At 43.9% G+C, this 18,676-nt stretch overlaps 1 protein-coding gene across 1 annotated transcript in view; it reads left to right on the top strand.

Annotated features, from left to right (window-relative positions):
- The window catches only part of LOC306740769 (whirlin-like), a gene marked incomplete at both ends in the record, with an annotated part of 83,906 nt that overhangs the window by 57,005 nt on the left and 8,225 nt on the right, over nucleotides 1-18,676 (top strand). The window contains 4 exons of the mRNA XM_079222997.1: nucleotides 491-527; nucleotides 8,935-9,120; nucleotides 13,616-13,807; nucleotides 17,714-18,437. Of these exons, the coding sequence (XP_079079123.1) occupies nucleotides 491-527; nucleotides 8,935-9,120; nucleotides 13,616-13,807; nucleotides 17,714-18,437 (1,139 nt within the window). The remainder of the gene's footprint in view (nucleotides 1-490; nucleotides 528-8,934; nucleotides 9,121-13,615; nucleotides 13,808-17,713; nucleotides 18,438-18,676) is intronic.

The following is an 18,676-nucleotide window of genomic DNA, read 5'->3' as shown; positions in this document are numbered from 1 at the left end:
GCAACTACTTTTATTTTATTCAGAACAGTCTCAAGGTCCATACAAACATTGCTGGATATGTATGGTTATTCTGGTTCTCGAATAAATAAATTGAATTAATTCATTTAGAATCTGTGGACAGCTCAATTGTGTGTGACAGCAAAGCAATGTGAGGAGAGTCCCCTCTCTCCCTCGTCCATCTTTGTCTCCCAGCCCTTAATGGAGCTGCCCTGCTTTAGAAATGTAGGGAGGTACATCGTTTTGCCTTCTGCTTCTGCCTTGGAAGTTATACACAATGACTCTCTGCTCCACAATTCATTAAACTCACATTGCTTCGATCTTTCCTTATGTTGCGGTCACACCAAAAGCGGTGTGAATTATTCGTGCGAGTAGATTACATGCATATGCACGCTTATGTACATACTATTGCTTTAATGTGTTTCTCTCAATTCAACTTGTTTGTAGGAAGACTATATTTTGCAACTACGCATTATTTTCTTCTTTGTTGCAGACCAACCTCTGCCAAAGCTACACCTGTATTAGGAAAGGTAAGAATGGAAGCCATTACATCCCTTTGCATCCATATTACGACTCTTTGCACTGTATGTATGCTACTGATTCTACACTCCAACACACTGTACACATCTGAGCATTTCTTTTTTTGTTTACCCTTGAACAGAGGTGGGACTTTGATTCAAGTCATCAATCTATCAACTTTGGACTAGACACAATCAAAATAGTTTTGTAGTGTTTGTTTGACTACAGATATATAGAAGCAATCATTATTGCAGTAAGTTATTGCTTTGGTACTGCTGCCAAAATGCTGACGTCATTCCATCAATGTGATATTTGCATTATTTCTCATGTGTTTGAATGAGCTCAATCTGCTTTAGTGGTTGCCTTTTGGTATTGATCGGTTATGGAGTTATTGAGTCTATTTGTTCACTGCAAACTCTGGTCTGTAGTTGAGGGCAATACTTGTATATTTGATATAGGGGGATGCCACTCATGGCTATTTACATGTTGCGCACTTGGACACAGGAGATCCAAGCGTGCATGGTTTTTTTAAGAATTTCTTTACTAACAGGTGCAACAGTACACAAACACTGAAAAGTACAGAAACACACTGATCAGATCCACACTACATGCTATTCTAGACCAATCTGAATACAGTTTATTATACCTATATATACACATATCAACTTATATTATCACTAACAACTTCATTCACACTGGCGACATTCTACACTTCACGCAACTGTCACTCACAGGCTACAGATGGTTACTACGGTTACTAGCTAGCTAAGCTAAGTGATTCATTATATTCCGGACACGTCATGACATTCAACTTCCAAACAGACATACATTCATATTTGCCTTCTAAACAGTTATGCCCATGTGTCGCAACTTTTATACTATTTAATCACTTTCACCCACCTGAAAAGTACAGAAACACACTGATCAGCTCCACACTACATACTATTCTAGACCAATCTGAATCTGGGTCCATGTCCAGTTCTTATTACAGGTGCAATGTTAATGTGGGCCCCACATACATTATTTTTCTTTTATATTTGGTTTAATGGAATAAAAACATGACTGTTGAATAACCACAATTCTCCACCACTCCATATTGTGTAGCGTTAGCAACATGCTGTAGCATGAACTCAAAATAGTGAGTGATGTGACAGGGGACTATACGCCAACCTCAACTCAGAAACTGATGGTCATCTGTAGCTCATTAGTGCTGTATTCCATTATACATGTTCTCTCTTCACAAGCCATACATTTTGGGAATGCAGTATGCATACATAACTAGAAATTGCATTTCCTACTGAAAATGCGTTGGATTGCAAAAAGCTGAAGCTTAAAGCTTAAATATTTGAAAATATAGCGGAATATAGCTGAAAATAGCTAAATATAGCTGAAAATAGCTGAATACAGCTGAACTTAGCTGAAAATAGCTGAATACAGCTTAAAATAGTTGAAAAGATAAACTACCTGTTGAAAAGTGTTGAAGCCCAAAAGCGTTGAACTGAACTGCTGAACATCCTTAATGTTTAAATGGAAAAGTTGGAAGCAAAACTGCAACATCTTAATAATCCAAGAGATAAATTAAAAGTAGTAGTTGTAGTAGTAGAAATAACAGTAGCATGAGTGAAAGCAGTAGTTCAATTCAGTTTATTTTGTATAGCCCAACATCACAAATACAAGTTTGCCTCGGAGGGCTTTACAATCTGTACACATGACATCCCTGTCCCGGGACCTCACATCGGATCAGGAAAAACTCCCCCAAAAAGATAGTAAAAACCCTTTCACAGGGAAAAAAAAGTTGTAGTTGTAGTCGCAGAAGTAGTAGTTATAGTATATACTACTGTATAAATAACAGTAGTATGAGTAGTTGTTGTAGTAGTATTTGAAATTAGTAGTAGTAGTTGAAATAACGGTAGTATGAGTAGTAGTAGTTGAAGTAACAGTAGTAGTAGTTGAAATAACAGTAGTATGAGTAGTAGTAGTTGAAGTAACAGTAGTAGTAGTTGAAGTAACAGTAGAAGTAGTAGAAGTAGTAGTAGTTGAAATAACAGTAGTATGAGTAGAAGTAGTAGTAGAAGTAGTTAAAATAACAGTAGCATGAGTAGAAGTAGTAGTAGTTGAAGTAACAGTAGAAGTAGTTGAAGTAACAGTAGAAGTAATAGTTGAAGTAACGCTAGTATGAGTAGAAGTAGTAGTTGAAGTAACAGTAGTAGTAGAAGTAGTAGTAGTTGAAATAACAGTAGTATGAGTAGAAGTAGTAGTAGTAGTATTCATAGTAATAGCAGTAGTAGTCATATTAATAGCTGTAGTAGTAATTAGTAATAGTTATAGCAGTAGTAGTATTAGTCCAAATATTAGCAGCAGTAGTCAAAGTATTAGTCTGCGCATTAAGTATTTAATACAAAAATCCTCATTTGAGCTTCATGTTATGATACAGTTAATTCATGGGGCTTTTATTTTGAAAGGGAAGACAGACAGACAGGCAGGAGGCTTTACAATGCCTTTGACTGAATATCTGCATGAATATCTCCAAGTCACACACTCCAATGTGTGTGCAGATTGTGTACAAAACCATCTGTTAAACCCCATATTTCGAGGCAAAAACATGCTCAAATCACCATTATAGTACATTCAACAGAGAGGAGAGGAGGAGGCGATCGCACTGATATCCTTGATATTTTTCTGGAGTTTAAATAGCTTCACTAAGGCTCACGTTCACACACACACACACGCGACCGTATTACCACGTTCGCGCGCGCGGCCGTTTACACGCGGACATAGACACAGTGAGCATAGCAAACTTCATGCTAGTGATCAAATTCACTCTCCAGGAACAGCCTTGCTTTGTGTGTGTGTGTGTGTGTGTGTCCACAATGACGTTAAAACAAGAATGAGTGTGAAGCGGTGATTAGTTCAAACTGAAAACACCTGTGACATGAGGGAGAGACTGAGTTGTATGATCTCCATAGACTCCAGTGCATTTTTTTTTCTCATAAAAAGCTTTATATCTCAGGAACTTCAAAGGCAAGACGCCAAATGTGTCTGTAGTCGCAATTTCTAAATCAGGTACGGTCGTGGGAGACAGCCATTTTTGAGGCAGATTTAACATGGGAGCGAACGTATGCAGAACCTGTCAGCGTTTGAAGTTGAAGAGGATTTGAAGATTTTCCCCATCCGCTCCCATTCATTTTAATTTTCATGAAAAGCTTAATAATTAAAAAAAATTGAATAGTTAAAAAGCTGAAGAGTCATACCAGGAGTGTCCTTCAGTAGCTGAATATTTTAATAGTTGAACGGTTTCTGTAGCTGTAAATATGAAGGAGGAGATAAGGTGCAAAATACGTACGGAAGAAATAGAATAAAAAAAAAAAAAAGTTGAATAAAGAAGACGATAACAATAGTTGGACTGCTGGAAGCATTCCAACTAAAAAGAAGTTGAATAAAGAAGACGATAACAGTAGTTGGACTGCCGAAGCATTCCAACTAAAAAGTTGAATAAAGAAGACGATAACAATAGTTGGACTGCTGGAAGCATTCCAACTAAATATCTGCTGCTAAGACTAAATGCTATACCCAGGTGGTATAGATTTATTAATCTTAAAGTATTGGATACATAGTCTATATAGTCTTCACTTTATGGTGTGAGGATGCAGTATAGAAATGTAGTAAAGAAATGGCCATAGGATGTCTTGTGATGAAGAGTGGCAGCCGAACAACATTTTTAGTTGTACATAGACAGTGTTTCAATTCCTTTCAGATTTTCATTCGGTCAAAATGTTGTCACACTTGCACATATACCCGAAATGACATGTGTGTTTAACCATCCGCTACATCCATTTCAACTGCTACGATCCAGTCATGATGTTTACAAGTGCAAACAGCGCCTGTTGTCAATTTATTATATACGAACATTATCTTGTATTCAGCACTAATTTCTTGTTTTTCATGTTGTCAAATAGATAGATGGACAGATCCGTGTTTGTGTCTATGAAATGTGTATTACGGTAGTCTATCCAATATATAATATATGTATGTCACTTTTTAATTGCATAGTACTAAAGGCTTTCATATATTTTTTTAAACATTAAGGTACCAAAAGAATTTCCACAAAAATAGGTCAAATTTCTGTGCCCGAGGCAGTCGAGGTTTAATGATCTTTGTGGTTTAAGATCAGATGAGTGGCCATGATAAGTTAATGCAGTTCCAACAAGCATTTCAATAGCCACTGGGTAACCATTAATGGTTGCTCTGAAAACTGAATGGGTTCTGAGGGACAAGACTTTGTATTCACTGCCTCTTTTACAGTGACTCAAATGGGGGACAGTTATCAAAAACTACCCTTATATTAGATGTGTTGTACATCAATCAGACCCTGGTTAGAACTTAACTGTTGACATGCCATCATTTAGAGCAGCAGTCTTCAGCCTTTTTTGCACCACGGACCGGTTTCGTGTAAGACTTTCACGGACCGGCCTTCACGGTGTAGGCGATATGATGTAATAAAATGATACGACCGGCATAAAAACAAATAAACTTTATAAAAATACAACTCACCATTACGCCGAATTAGTGGGTCCCATCTCGGGGTGATGGGAGACCATGACACTCGACGTGTGTTCTTTATGTCCAGTCTTCTGCGTAATTTAAAACTAGCTTTACAAAGACAGAATGTTGGAAATGGAAGCAGCGTTTTCAGAGCTTTTTGGCGATCTCAGGATATTCTGGAAATAGGTCTCTTACAAAACCTTTTGTCCACACATGGTCCATGGCCCTACACTGTTGCAAGACTGTTTGTTTGTTATTTCATGGGAATAAAATCTGTCTTTCAAATTGTGTCCATCCCACATCTCCTTCCCGTAGTCTCAGGAAATTAATACAAATCTACCTTTGCCTTGATGAGGGGCTGGGAGCGTCATCTCTTGCTGCCTTCACTTGCAAACGGACAGGTTCTCTATTGTAAATTTCCGACCAGCAACAACCTTTCATTGTGCATGACTTGGGAGTCATTTTTTAGGGTGAAAGCTGCAACCCCAGTTGATCTGCCCCTGCATCTTCCTCACCACTTTCATTACATCTCGGCAGAAGTTTATCCGCACGCCCTCGCAAAATATGTTTCTAGATGCTTTGTGATGTAAGGGCTAGTTGATGAACTATTGTTGCAGATGGGCAGCTCAAAATACAACCAGACCACAACAAGCTTTTTTGTGGTCTGCTTGTCACAGGGTGTGGTAGCGGACCCAAACGCAGACATAGACGAGAGAGTATGAACGTAAGGGTTTTCCGGGAGGAAACACAAAGGGAAAACTGTCATGGAACAGCGGGAGGACAGTTGTCAGACGAGTTGTTTTTTCGTCGGAGAGTGGAACGCCGAGATGTTTAACCCTTCCATAGAAAATGGCTGATGACACCACAAAATCGAAGAAGGGCATCAGGAGTGCTCCCTGCACTCCAAAAACCTCAGCATCCTTAGCAGAAAGTTCCTTTTTTTTATAGAGTCTGTGTGCGTGGTCAGTCAAGTCCAGTTTGTTTTTCAAAAGAACACCCAGGTATTTATAAGACTTCACAATCTCAATGTCCAGTCCCTGTATCCTCACTGGTACCGGAGGAGAGCGTTTACCCCGGCAGACGTCCACCACCAGCTCCTTGGTTTTACCAGAGTTGATCTGAAGGTGGTTCCGCTGGCACCATCCGGTAAAGTCCTGGTCCAGTTCTCTGTATTCCCTGTCATCATCGACGGAGATGAGGCCGGAGATTAAGCCGTGCTGAGACATTTATTGGTGTGGAGGGGTAGACTGTCAGTCGTTCCTTGACCCACGATGCTTCTGCTGGGGCCGGACCCTGTGTGGGTAGACAGATTATGGGTGTGCGTCCTGGCAGTGGCTGCAGACGTGAAGAAATATGCAATTGGGGTATAAGTGCACACGTTTTCATTGAAGTTATTGCAAACCGGCTGGTTGCTGACGATGTGCACCTTGCAGCCGCGGCTATCTGTTTTCCCCAGGGGGCCTGGATCCTGGTAGCAGCTAGTGCAGTCAAATCTGATTTTGGCTTTAATGCTCTGTGGGAAGAAATGGTACTGTAGGCAGAGAGGTGCTGAGAGGCCCGGGATTCCGCAAGTTAGGCAAGTCCTGACTGCGAGCCGCCCTCTATCATGACTAGCAGTTCTGTGTCCAAGACGGACCAGTTCAGTCGGATGTTGGATTGGGCCATGTATGCGGCTTTGCTGGAGAAGGCTTTGTGGTATTTAAAAAATGTGTTTAGTTCTTTTCGGAGTTCTGGGTAGACGGCGCATATTACTTCACGAAAAATCCCGAAAGCGACTAAGAATTCACCGATTGACATGTCTCTTGACAATCCTGGGTTGGCGGTTTTAATGAGTGCAGTAAAATGCTCCCCGGTGGTGATTTTACCTTTGCTCTCAGGGGAAGGCAATATGAGGGTGAGGAGGTTTATATCTTTCCCCTGCTGAATTTTTTATCTCAAGCATGGTGAAATGTTTTCTCCGGATAGAATATACAGCCTACCTGAAAAAGGATTGGGGATGGCAGAGGCCAGGGAATGTTGAGGTAGGATTAGGTCGTATGCTTGCTGGGGTGCGTCGGGCCGCAGGTTTTGTGCCCTGTACCTTGTCGAGCAAGATGACGCTTGATTGTCTTCTATGGACTGGAGGCGTGTCATGTCATGATGTCTTGAATGGAATTTGCAAGCAGCTGGAGAGTTGTTGCAAGGGCCGGAGGTTGGTCGAGTTGCAATGAGCTTGGGGTGATGGCCTTACGTTTAGCTAGAGGAGCTGGATGGTGGGTTCTCTTTGCGCGTTTGCGGCAAGGAGTTGAGGTAGTGGGCTCGTTCTGGGCTGGTGATCCGAGGCCCACTTCATTAGCCAGGCTTTGAAGCTTTGAGGTGTCTAAGCCCGCCGCTGGATTGATGCCTAGGAGCTACTCTGGGGGGGGGCAAATGTGTGACAGGTTGTATTATATTGAAGTAAAAGTAAAATGACCTGCGTAAAACTGCTCAGATAAAGACAAAGTATGTCATGTGTTACAAGGGCAGAGAAAATGTATCATGATAAATCAAAGAAAACATTTAAGCTATGAAATAATATCATCAACATAATCAATACAAGTACTAGTGAAAAACATCACGTCTCCGAGCCATGGTGTCGTAACCAGCAACAACAATAACTTCCCTTTTATAGATGGACATTTGCAGCCTGTGCAAACAAGGGATTAATAAATATACACCCGCTTTTCTCAGTTTAGCTTAATACAATCAAGCAGAAAAGATGACAAACCTCAGTCAATTATGCAAAAATATGTAAGAATAAGCAGCCAATAGTCTTTACCTGTAGCTATTGATTGAGGCTTTGAATTTAATATCAGTTTGACACTTGATTAGATTGCTCACATGAAGGTCATAAGGACACACTACCTCAAAAAAGACAGACTTGAAATATTTGGACCACAGATTTTAGAACTACCTCAGAGTATTCATTATCCATGGATTTGTGTGGTGACACAATGGTTTTGTCTCCCCTCCTCAGATGCGATCAGAGTCAGTTATGTATGGAGAGTAGTCCCTCTGGCCCTGAGCCATAAAGTGATCTGTTTTTCCTTTTATCAAGTATATACACATAAAGTTGATCCTATAATTAAAAAAATTAATTTACAGATTTTTTTTATATATAGAATATTGATTTTCCAATCCAACAAACTACAGTAAACTTCTCTTCATCCCTGGATTGCCTTCATCTCTTTAGATTATTGTTGTTCTGTCTCTCCAAATTTCTCTAAGCATCCCAACCTTCAACACTGTATATTTGAACAAGGTAAAGAGAAAAGCTTTCTCTTTAGTGGCTTTTTCCAGTCTAGTTTATTTTGTCATGTTTTACTTTGGAATCATCATCGAAGCGTAAACTGCAGGCCTTTAAACATTGCATTTCCACCATCTAATGAGCCTCTTATTTGTTTTTGCCCCATTCACAGCTAAAATGTGTTTGAGGAAAATATTAGCAGCTTTTACCCTTTGCATATATCTATTCATTCCATACAGTGCAACAGTTTTCACAATCTCCGTAAAGTCATGGAACCTCGCAGACACTCAATCAATCTACTAACTCTGTTAAAAAATCTGTTTCAGAGTCGAGCAGTTTAGAAAGTTAACAATGATTGAGTCCTAAAGGCAAACACATTCTGACTGACATGCCCTGCACCTACCTGGTGGAGCATTTTCCCTTAGCTCAATCACCCTTTTCTGCACAGGAAGGGTGATGGAAAGTTTGCACACATCTGAATAATTTCTATTTGCGTGTTACTGGGCTTGAAGAATGAGATAACTATTCTTATCCCTGTCTGTATGTGAACCTCACTTTGTTTTTCTCTCTTCCTTTTGTCTTTTCATCTTTCAACCTATCTATTCCTCCAGCCAGCAGTCTACAGAGGTGTAGGCCCCCCAGGTGCTCAGGTGTCTCTAGAGCAGCAAGCCTACATGCTGCTAACGGAGCCAGAGAGGCAGACCATGGCCTACTACCTGCAGGAGTACCAGGAGGGACACATAGAAGTGGAGCCACTGGCCATGGCTCTTTTTGAGCTATTTAACACACATGCAAAAGTACAGCAGCTTGGGGACTTGTGGGGTCTAAACGGGAGCTTAATGTTTCAAGCTTGTGAACAAAAAAATCTGAAAAGTAATATAGATTATAAGACTAACAAGGTTTTTGTTCATACAACTTTTGGTAGCACTTTCTAATGAGGCATCCTTTATTAATGGTTTGTAAGCTGTAAAAAAATAGCTATATTAATGGTTTATAAACATCAGCTATAAGCACCAGTTCCACCCTGGGTCCCCTAATTAGGGGACTCTAGAGTTCTACAGCTCATATGACCTTGATATGAATACTAGACCCTATTGTCTTTTATCTCTAATGAATCCGCAACTCCTTGCCTTTAAAAAAATAAAAAATATTTTCAGCATAAGAGCAAGAGCAAGTCTGAGCAAGATTCCCCAAAAGTGGACGGGGCTTCACCTCATTGCGGAGCAGCGACCTCCACCGTCTCGCTATCCAGCAGCCCCGGTGTTAGTCCGCTCCTCCGCCGGTGTGGCCCCCGGTTCCGGGTGCCCTTTGGCCAGCCCGTGCTCCTCCGCCGGTGTGGTCCCCGGCTCGGGACGCTCTTCGGCTGGTCTGTGTGGCCCGCTTGTGCCCCAAACCCCCGCACTTAAAACACCTGACGCTACCTGTGCTAGCATACACCACGTAGTGTCCCTCCCTGTGTTTCACCCTAAACAAGACCTCCAGCGTCTGAGACGGACAGCTGTGGAACATAAACACCTGTCCTCTGAAGGACTGGACATGTTTCAGTTTTTCGCAACAGTTCTGAGGCTACTCGCTAGCTCCCCGTAGCGCTGCAGCTCCCGCTCCAGCACCTGGTTGGGGATGACCAGGGGGACACCGTGTAGGTGACCCGGGTGGATGGCACTGCCAGCGAGGAAACCTACAGATACACGCCGTTCAGCAAGACGCAGCTCGCTATCAACTCCGCCACATAGCGCTCCTCTTTTAAAAACACCACCACCCCTCGGTTCATCCTGGAGGCATAGCACAGGTTAGGGTGACCCCTAAGATCACCCACAGCCAGGAGAACCGCCTCCACTGGGACACACGGGTCGGGCTGAACCCGCATTCCATGCCTCAAAGACAAGAAACACGGGTTTCACACGAGAGAGAGAGCTTTATTACTCATTCAATTTAATTTACAGTTTATCACAAACTTACAAAACTAAAAAATAAATAGTAAACCATAGCATTGTCTCTGACCGCACACAGAATGTCCTTCAGAGACCAAATGTCCACAAAGAAGTCTGGGTTTTTTGTCTGTCTAAAAAAAAAAGCATGCACCCTGAGCCGAGCAATCAGCATGGCCCCCATGTACAACCCTCCACTGGGGTCACCTGTCCTTTTGTCTACCGGGGGTTTGTCTACTGGGGCTCTGTCTACCGGGGGTCTGTACAGGGACCAACAGCCCCCTGCAGAGGATCCCCTGCCAAAAACCTCAGTCCACCTCGACACCCTCACCTCTGCCAGAGAACGCAAGGTAGAGGCCTTCCCAACCTGGTACGCTGCTTTCCTCCCCAGAACATTAGGGTCCCTCAACTGGGCTGTCCTTAGCGACAGCAGGATGTCCTCCTCATCCTTCCACTGTCCCACAGCAGGAAAGACAGCCAGAGGTCTGGCACAGACCCCCTCCAGCAGCCCGAGCAGCAGCCTGTTGGACCGGATGATGGTCAGCTCCGCTAGATGCAGGATGGAAGTCTTCATTATAAGACCCAGCTTCACACAGCCAGCCTCTCTCAGTCTGGATCTCCGGCTGACCGACGACAGGGCCTGGGACGTAGTGTAGCTGCTCCCAAAGCGTCCAGCCCTCCTCAGCAGACCATCCCTCCTCAGCAGGCAGCATCACAGGCAGCATCAGTCCATGGCAGGCCCAAACCGTACAGCAGTCTTTTGCCATCGGCAGTCTGAAGGCTTTGGTGTGTGATGCGATGAGACCAGGTCCTGCCATCCCTCCCGGACCGGCAGGTGCAGCACCGCAGCTCTCAGCCAGTGAAGCCCAGACCAGAAGAAGTCCATTCTGCTTAATGATAACTGCAGTGACCACTCTCCTCTCCTGGTCACTCCCACCATTAATATTTAAAGAATTTACCTCACCTTGTGCATTGGAAAATTGAAAAGAGCAGTGACGTAGACAACAAACGGTAAAAGACAAACTAAGTGCAGCACATCCATGATGGACTTACTTGGGCCTTGACCTTTTGGAACCTTTGTTCCTCGGTATTGTCTTCCTAAGAGTCGTCAGGTGTTTTCTCAGACAGTAACCTTTCTTCTCATCTAATTTCCCCACCCCAACCCCTTTCTGTATAGCTAAGACACTCTTTACAAATGTATCTGCATCAGAGAAATGGTCTAAAACTTTAACAGCTTTACTGAACGTTTCGTCCAGGAAGTTATTGATCTCCTCTAGTTTATACAAGTCTCCACTTTAAGCCTGGGAGCATGCGAGGGAGTCAGAGTCAGAGTCAGTGTTGTACTCCATCTCCTCCTCCACAATACAAGCCTCACTGACCTCTGGACCAGCAGCCTGGTCTGCAGTCGACTCTTTACTGCTGCCTGCTGCACATCCTCTCCTCTGCTCCTGCCAACTGTGCTTTATCTACCTTCTTTCTCCCTTTTGTTGGACTCAGAACAGCTGAGTTCCCCTCAATAGTTTTTCCTCCGCCTAACTCCGCTCTCTGTTTACCTGTCTCGCTACCCAGCGGAGCCGGGTGCCCTTCGGCCGGCCCGTGCTCCTCCGCCAGTATGGCCCCCGGCCCAGGATGCCCTTCGGCTGGTCTGTGCGGACAAGCGGCCCACTTGTGCCCCACACCCCCACACTCAAAACACTTGACGCATACAGCATACACCACGTAGTGTCCCTCCCCATGTTTCACCCTAAACAAGACCTCCAGCGTCTGAGACGGACAGGTGAGGAACATAAACACCTGTCTCCTAAAGGACTGGACATCAGTTCAGCTTGTCGTTCTTACAGCCCAGCCCAACAGTTCTGAGGCTACTTGCTAGCTTCTCGGAGCGCTGCAGCTCCCGCTCCAGCACCTGGTTGGGGATGAACGGGGGGACCCCGGACACGGTGACCCGGGTGTAGGGCACTGCCAGCGGGGACGCCACTTGCTATTAACTGCGCCACATAGCGCTCCTCTTTCAAAAACACCACCACCCCTCGGTTCATCCTGGAGGCGTAGTTCAGGTTTGCGTGACCCCTACGGTCTCCCACAGCCAGGAGAACCGCATCCACCGGGACACACAGGTCGGGCTGAACCCGCACTCCATGCCTCAAAGACAGGGACGACGTCTCAGAGGACGCCGTCCCTGACAAGAAACACGGTTTTCTGAGAGGGAATTTTTCAAAAATACATTTATTTCACCATTTATAGGACGACACAATCTAACATTATTTATTTATCTTCAGGGCGGTTGAGATGATAAATAGAACAACTAAAAACTCTCCTAGACAAAAACCAGAAAGAACCGTATCATCATCATTCCCCCACAGAGCAGAGAGCCGCCTGAAAGCTTTCACCTTGTCCATCACCCTTCAGTCCGTGTCCTCCACCTCTAGACCTACATGGCGTCAGAGGAAATAATTCCTCGTTGTCCTTTTTTCAGTTTTACCAGTTCTACTTGCTTCTTCCTTCCTCCCTCAGGTCGGTGACACGTTTCTTGAGGCGGTAGCCCTTCCTCCTGCGTACAAGGTCAGGCCCCATAGTTTTCTTAAAACTGCTCACAGACCTAATAAACTTAACGGTATCACTGAAGTGGTCACTCACTCTCGCCGTTTTCCCAAATGTCTCATCCAGAAACCTGTTGACCTCCTCTAACTCATAAATATCTGTGGATTGTCCTCCCCCGGTCCTCTCAGCGACTAGTGGACCCGAGTTCTCTTCCAGGTCGCCTCCACCCGACACCTGGCTGCTGGCTGGCGACCCCCTGCTCTGCCTCTGTGCTCCCAGTGAACTCCCCAAGACTCGTGGAGGCCTCTTCCTCCATGTCGACCTCAAGAGCATCCTGAGAGCTGGTGTTCTCCGCAGCAGCAGAACTGTGCTGCTCCTCCGCTTTGTTCTGCTGCTCCTCGTCCTCCATTTTGGAGTCAGTGACCCCAGCAGCCACGCCAGAAGAGCTGCAAGCCGCTCGTGAGCCCAAAAAAGTGTGGGCACCCCTGCTGTAACATAACGTGGAAAAAGTGAAGCGCTGTGAATACTTTCCGGATGCACTGTATATGACAATGATCTCTTTTGACATATGGCATATCCTTCAGTGATTTCTGTTATTTACTTACGTTAAGACCTAAGACTAACCTTGCTCTTTGCAAATTACATTGTGTGGGTTCATTATACCTGAGACACAGTGTGTAGCAAGTGAACAACTTGAAAGGGGCTGTTATCACATATTTAACATCCATAGTAACTTTAAAGCAGCCTGACCTCAGCAACTCTCTGCTCTTTCCGTCATGCATGCTCTTATCTCAGCTTTGTTTCCTCTTCTCCAATCCTGCAGTTGTCCATGTTGTCTGAGGTGAGGAGTCTGGTGGCTCCCCAGGACCTTGAGTTGTACGACAGGCTGGTGTTGCACCGTGAGAGGGAAGCCCACCAGAGCTGGCATAGAGGCCTGGGAGTGCTGCATCCACAGGGCCACTGCAACCATTCGGCTTCTGTGATCCATGATGCAGACCACACCGTCCCTGCTATGGTAGATCCTGTATCTACTGCACACAAAAATGTGACATCCATTGTAATATTGTCGACATCATTTGGAGTAGGTGTTTATAGGATCAAAACATACAGTCCTGTACATGGGCATGATGGGGAACTTAGGAATGGGGAATGGCATATGTAGGCATGAGCACATTACATTTCATTTAGCTGACGCTTTTATCCAAAGCGACTTACAATAATTGCATTCAACCATGTGTACAAACTCAGAACAACAAGAATCGAGAAAGTACATTTCTTCAAGAAAGTTAAACTATAAAGTGCTATAACTAAGTGTCATTAGGTGCTACTTTCTTTATTCAAGGTATAGTTGAAAAATAAGTGTTTTAGTGTGCGGCGGAAGATGTAGAGATTTTCTGCTGTCCTGATGTCAATGGGAAGCTCATTCCACCATTGAAGAGCCAGGACAGCAAACAGTCGTGACTTTGTTAAGTGTTTAGCTCGCAGTGACGGAGCTGCAAGCCGATTGGCAGAAGCCAAGCGGAGTTATCGAGCTGGGGTGTGCGATTTTTACCATGTCCTAGATGTAGATTGGACCCGATCGGATGCGTGCGGCCCCCGGTAACCAGTGAAGGGCACGGAGGAGCGTAGTAGTGTGAGTGAATTTCGGGAGGTTTCTAACAGCATTTTAGATAAATCAATAACGGACCCAAAGCAACAAACATAATTTGCAAAAGCATGGTTCCAGCACACAACTGACTTTGCTTGACAATGCTTGATTGGCTAATCGTTAGTCCCTCCTCTGTGCTTATTGGTTGATTGCTTTTTAACCGTGAAACCGCCAAACTGTCTTAACTTTCTTGTGCGTGTTGCCCTGCGGGGACAATCCCATCCATCAGGCATCTGCATTAAATAGCTAAAACCATACCTAAGTATTTCAGATTTAGTCCTGCAGTAATACAATGCATCATACTGTTTCTTTCAGACTGATGGCACAATTGGTAGACGGAAAGAAAAACACCAGGAGGAAAACACAAATGCCTTTCAAGACATTGAACTGGTATGTGTCATTTGCCTATTGTTTTATATGCATATGCAAGGCAAACTGTTTTGTCTGTGAATGATTTCCATATACAGTCAGGGCCATAAGTATTTGAACTATTATTTCCCCAATTACACACGACTGCAATGGATTTTAAATAAAGCAGTCAATATGTGGTTGGAAGACTTTCAGCTTTATTTTAATATATATAACAAAAATATGTTGTAGTTGTCCATGTATGTGTATATATACACATTCGGGATGCACATACGGGACTATAAAACTGACTACCTGTTCAGTAAATCGCAGGCCGGTTGAAAGCAGGTGGAGGATGACCCTCAGCCACCCATGTAAAGAAGTGCTCTCGCTGCTTCTGTCCGTCTTTTCTCCGTCATTTTTCTCCTCTATGATGTTGAGAGAACTTGCCTAGCGTCGGGAAATTACCGATGTAATTATCTCTCACTGGAAATCATCACGATTTTGTGATCAAAGCCTTTTCATTCCTCAACTTAGTTTCCTGTTTTACGCACTCGCTTCCCGCTAACTAGTCTCTCTCAGAGCGTTATTTGCTCTGCTCTCCTGATTGTGAGCCGTATCAACGTTTGACTGTACAGCAGGAACAGGGACCACAAATACATTATTCACCGCTGACATTCTCATCAAAAGTCATTGCAAAGTCATTCCCCCCCAAAATATCAAAGTTTACACGAAACATGTTTGGTAACTGTCAAGCTTGAAATGACAACTAATGGTCGCGCAAATTAAATCGACCTGTTATTTTAAGTGTGCACTGATATGGAACGCTCTGGTAAATGTAAACAGGCTGTACTGTACTTTATGGCTGAATAAAGTACACCCCGTGACTCACTCTCAACCAATCAGAATGCTTGATTTGATCTACCCGTATTATAATAGTCTTTAAAACCTCACTCTGTTTGTGTGCAACTGTGTACGGCTTTAGAGTTGTAGGCCAGACTAGCTGTTTCCCCCTTCTTCAATTATTTATTATCGGCTAACATCTTGAATCCATCTCTGTATTTTAAGTATATACACTACCGTTCAAAGGTTTGGGGTCACCTAGACAAATTTTCAGTTTCTTCCCAATTTCTCGCATGAAATAGCCTTCATTTCTAAGAAGAAGAATAGACTGGTGAGTTTCACATGAAAGTTCTCTTTTTCTGGCCATTTTGAGAGTATAATCAAACCCACAAATGTGATGCTCCAGATACTCAACTAGCTCAAAGGAAGGCCAGTTGTATAGCTTCTCTAACCAGCATAACTGTTTTAAGCTGTGCTAACATAATTTTACAAGGGTTTTCAAGGTTTTCTAATCATCCATTAGTCTTCTATGTAGGGCTGCAACTAACGATTATTTTAATAATCGATTAATCGGTTGATTATTTTTTCGATGAATCGGATAAAAAAGCAAAAAAACATTACTTTCCAACCCTTTGTTCAAAAACAGAAGTGACAGTGCAAATTCACAGTGCAAAACATGTTCAGAAAGCACAAACAGGTTGCTCCTTGAACATCTCCGAGCTGTTAATTAAACAAATTAGATTAAAATGGACTAACACTAAAAACATACACATGTATGCTTTACATCTGCCTTTTTACTGTAATTGATCTCCTTGGAGTAGAGGCTGCTTTAGCATGCCCTGCTTTATCAATATGTATGAAACACTGGGACAGTAGGAAGCTGTACTGCTCCTCTCACGTCTGTTTTGACCGAAACCTCCAGGCCCAGCTCCACCTCATCTCAGCTCTGCATCAAGCTGCGCTGCATATAGAGTCCTCTTCCTTAAACTATTTCATTCTGGGCCTCTTACGACCACAAAATGACGTTGTTGGCTAAGCCCAACTAATTTGATTTGATTCAGTCTACTTTGAGTAAAAAAACAACCTGCAGCCAGATCCGCCAGTGTACCGATTTAACGTTAACGAGTGACAGCGTGAACTGAACCAGACCGGGGGGTGACGGCATGTTTCACCACGTTACGGTTTTTTACAAGCAAGACTGAACTGTAACGGAACATAACGTAACTTTAACGACAATACACAACCCAAACACGTTAGCTGAACGTGATAGCAAGCTAGCAAGCTGACTAGCTTCAGGGCTCTCAAGTTTTTAAGACAGGTAAGAGTGACATATTCCCCCTCCTGCCCCCCCCCCCCCCGTATGCCCACAGACCAGCCTCCCTCCCCCCCATATTATTATTATTAGCTTCATTTTCATTGGTTGCTGGATTACATTTCACCCAGATACAACAGATACGTTTTTCTGATTGGCTATTCGTGTAGCCCATTTCTTTTTTTTGATTGGCTGATAAGTCCAGGGGATTCGGGGAGACGTGCTTGATTCCTCCATGGTGAAGGCAGCGCGACCAGGTCATGTTTGCGCGCTGCGGCACATTAAATAGCCTAGAGTTTTTTTTCAGCGTGAGAAATACGATGTGTGCCGGGAGGGCGTGACTTAAGACCGAATTGCGTGACAGTCACGCTCAATGCGTGACACTTGAGAGCCCTGTAGCTTCCATTAACAACAAGTTCGAGGGAAATAAAGCCGCTGTAGACGCTTAACGCTTAACGCTGGTTGGCCAAGACTCGACACGTCACATCCAAGATGTTCTATTTTTGCTAAGATCACGACTTCAGCGTTTCTCAGTCTCTCACTCCAATCTCAGACACGCTGGCGGCTCTGCGTCTGACATTTCTAAGTGACCCCAAACGTCTGAATGCTAGTATAGCTACAGGTGTTGATATATCAACCAGGACTGAGATCTTAAACATTGTAATGTAAAGGTTTTTTTTTTTTCCTTTTGTAATTTCTTAGGCTCCAAGAGAGGAGCTACAACCTCCAGGTGGGATTCATGTATACTGTTGCATTATTTTCATTGACAGGATGAAATGCAGGCTTCAGATGAATCTTCTCCATTCTTCAAGACTGCCCTTCTCCAGACTCAGAGCAAGCCATCTAAGGAGAAGGAGCATAACCAGACGCCTTCAGCTCGGCAGTTGCAGCCCCGTTCCGGATTGCTTTTCACTGGTCCCACCTGGCTGCTTCAGGATTGCCTCCACAAGTCATTTAAAGCCCTCCCCAGCACCCAGCCGCCCTCACCAGTCTCTGCCCACCGCACATGCTCTGGTGCAAGCCACCACACTTCGCTAAATGCACTCTATCACACATGCCAGAGTTCCCCTCAACTCTCTAAAACTGAACACCAGTACAGCCCCCACTTCGCTCATCACTTCCACAACCATGTTGCCAACCACAATCGGGCCAGTTCAGGACACCACACCTGCCCAGGCTTTCTGTACCAGTCCTCTAGCTCTGCTAAGCCAGAGGTATCTGTCAAACTCGCTTCCAGATCCAGCTCCTATGAAAAGTCCTGCTACTTGTCAAAGTCTGCGTCCTCATCCAAGGCAGCATCTCCCATGCAATCCCCTCATCCATCACCCCATCTTACACCATGTCCCTCCCGCTGCCCCTCCCCCTGCCCTTCTTTCATCACACCTACTGCTTCACCCTGTAGTCCTGACCAGCCCTGCTCACCTGCCTTCATCCGGAAAGTCGTCATAACAGACATGAACCGGCTGTCTGCAGACTCCACACAACAGCAAAGAGGTACTCAAGTTGTGTCTCTGTGAGTGTGTCTGTGTTTGGCTGTGGGTGTTGACTCCCTGTACATAAATACATCTAATGTATGCCTCCACATAAGATCAAATTATTGGGCAAAATTGTAATTTGTTACCAACCAATAACTTATGGGATGGTATTTATAGACAGTTACTTACACACATCCATATTTTCCTCTTATCTGTAATGCTATTTAGCAATGAAATGTTCTGTTAAATCTTTTCATT

This window comes from Taurulus bubalis (assembly GCF_910589615.1).
Source record: "Taurulus bubalis genome assembly, chromosome: 8".
Taxonomy (NCBI): Eukaryota; Metazoa; Chordata; class Actinopteri; order Perciformes; family Cottidae; genus Taurulus; species Taurulus bubalis.
This window is presented reverse-complemented; position numbering and strand designations above follow the sequence as displayed.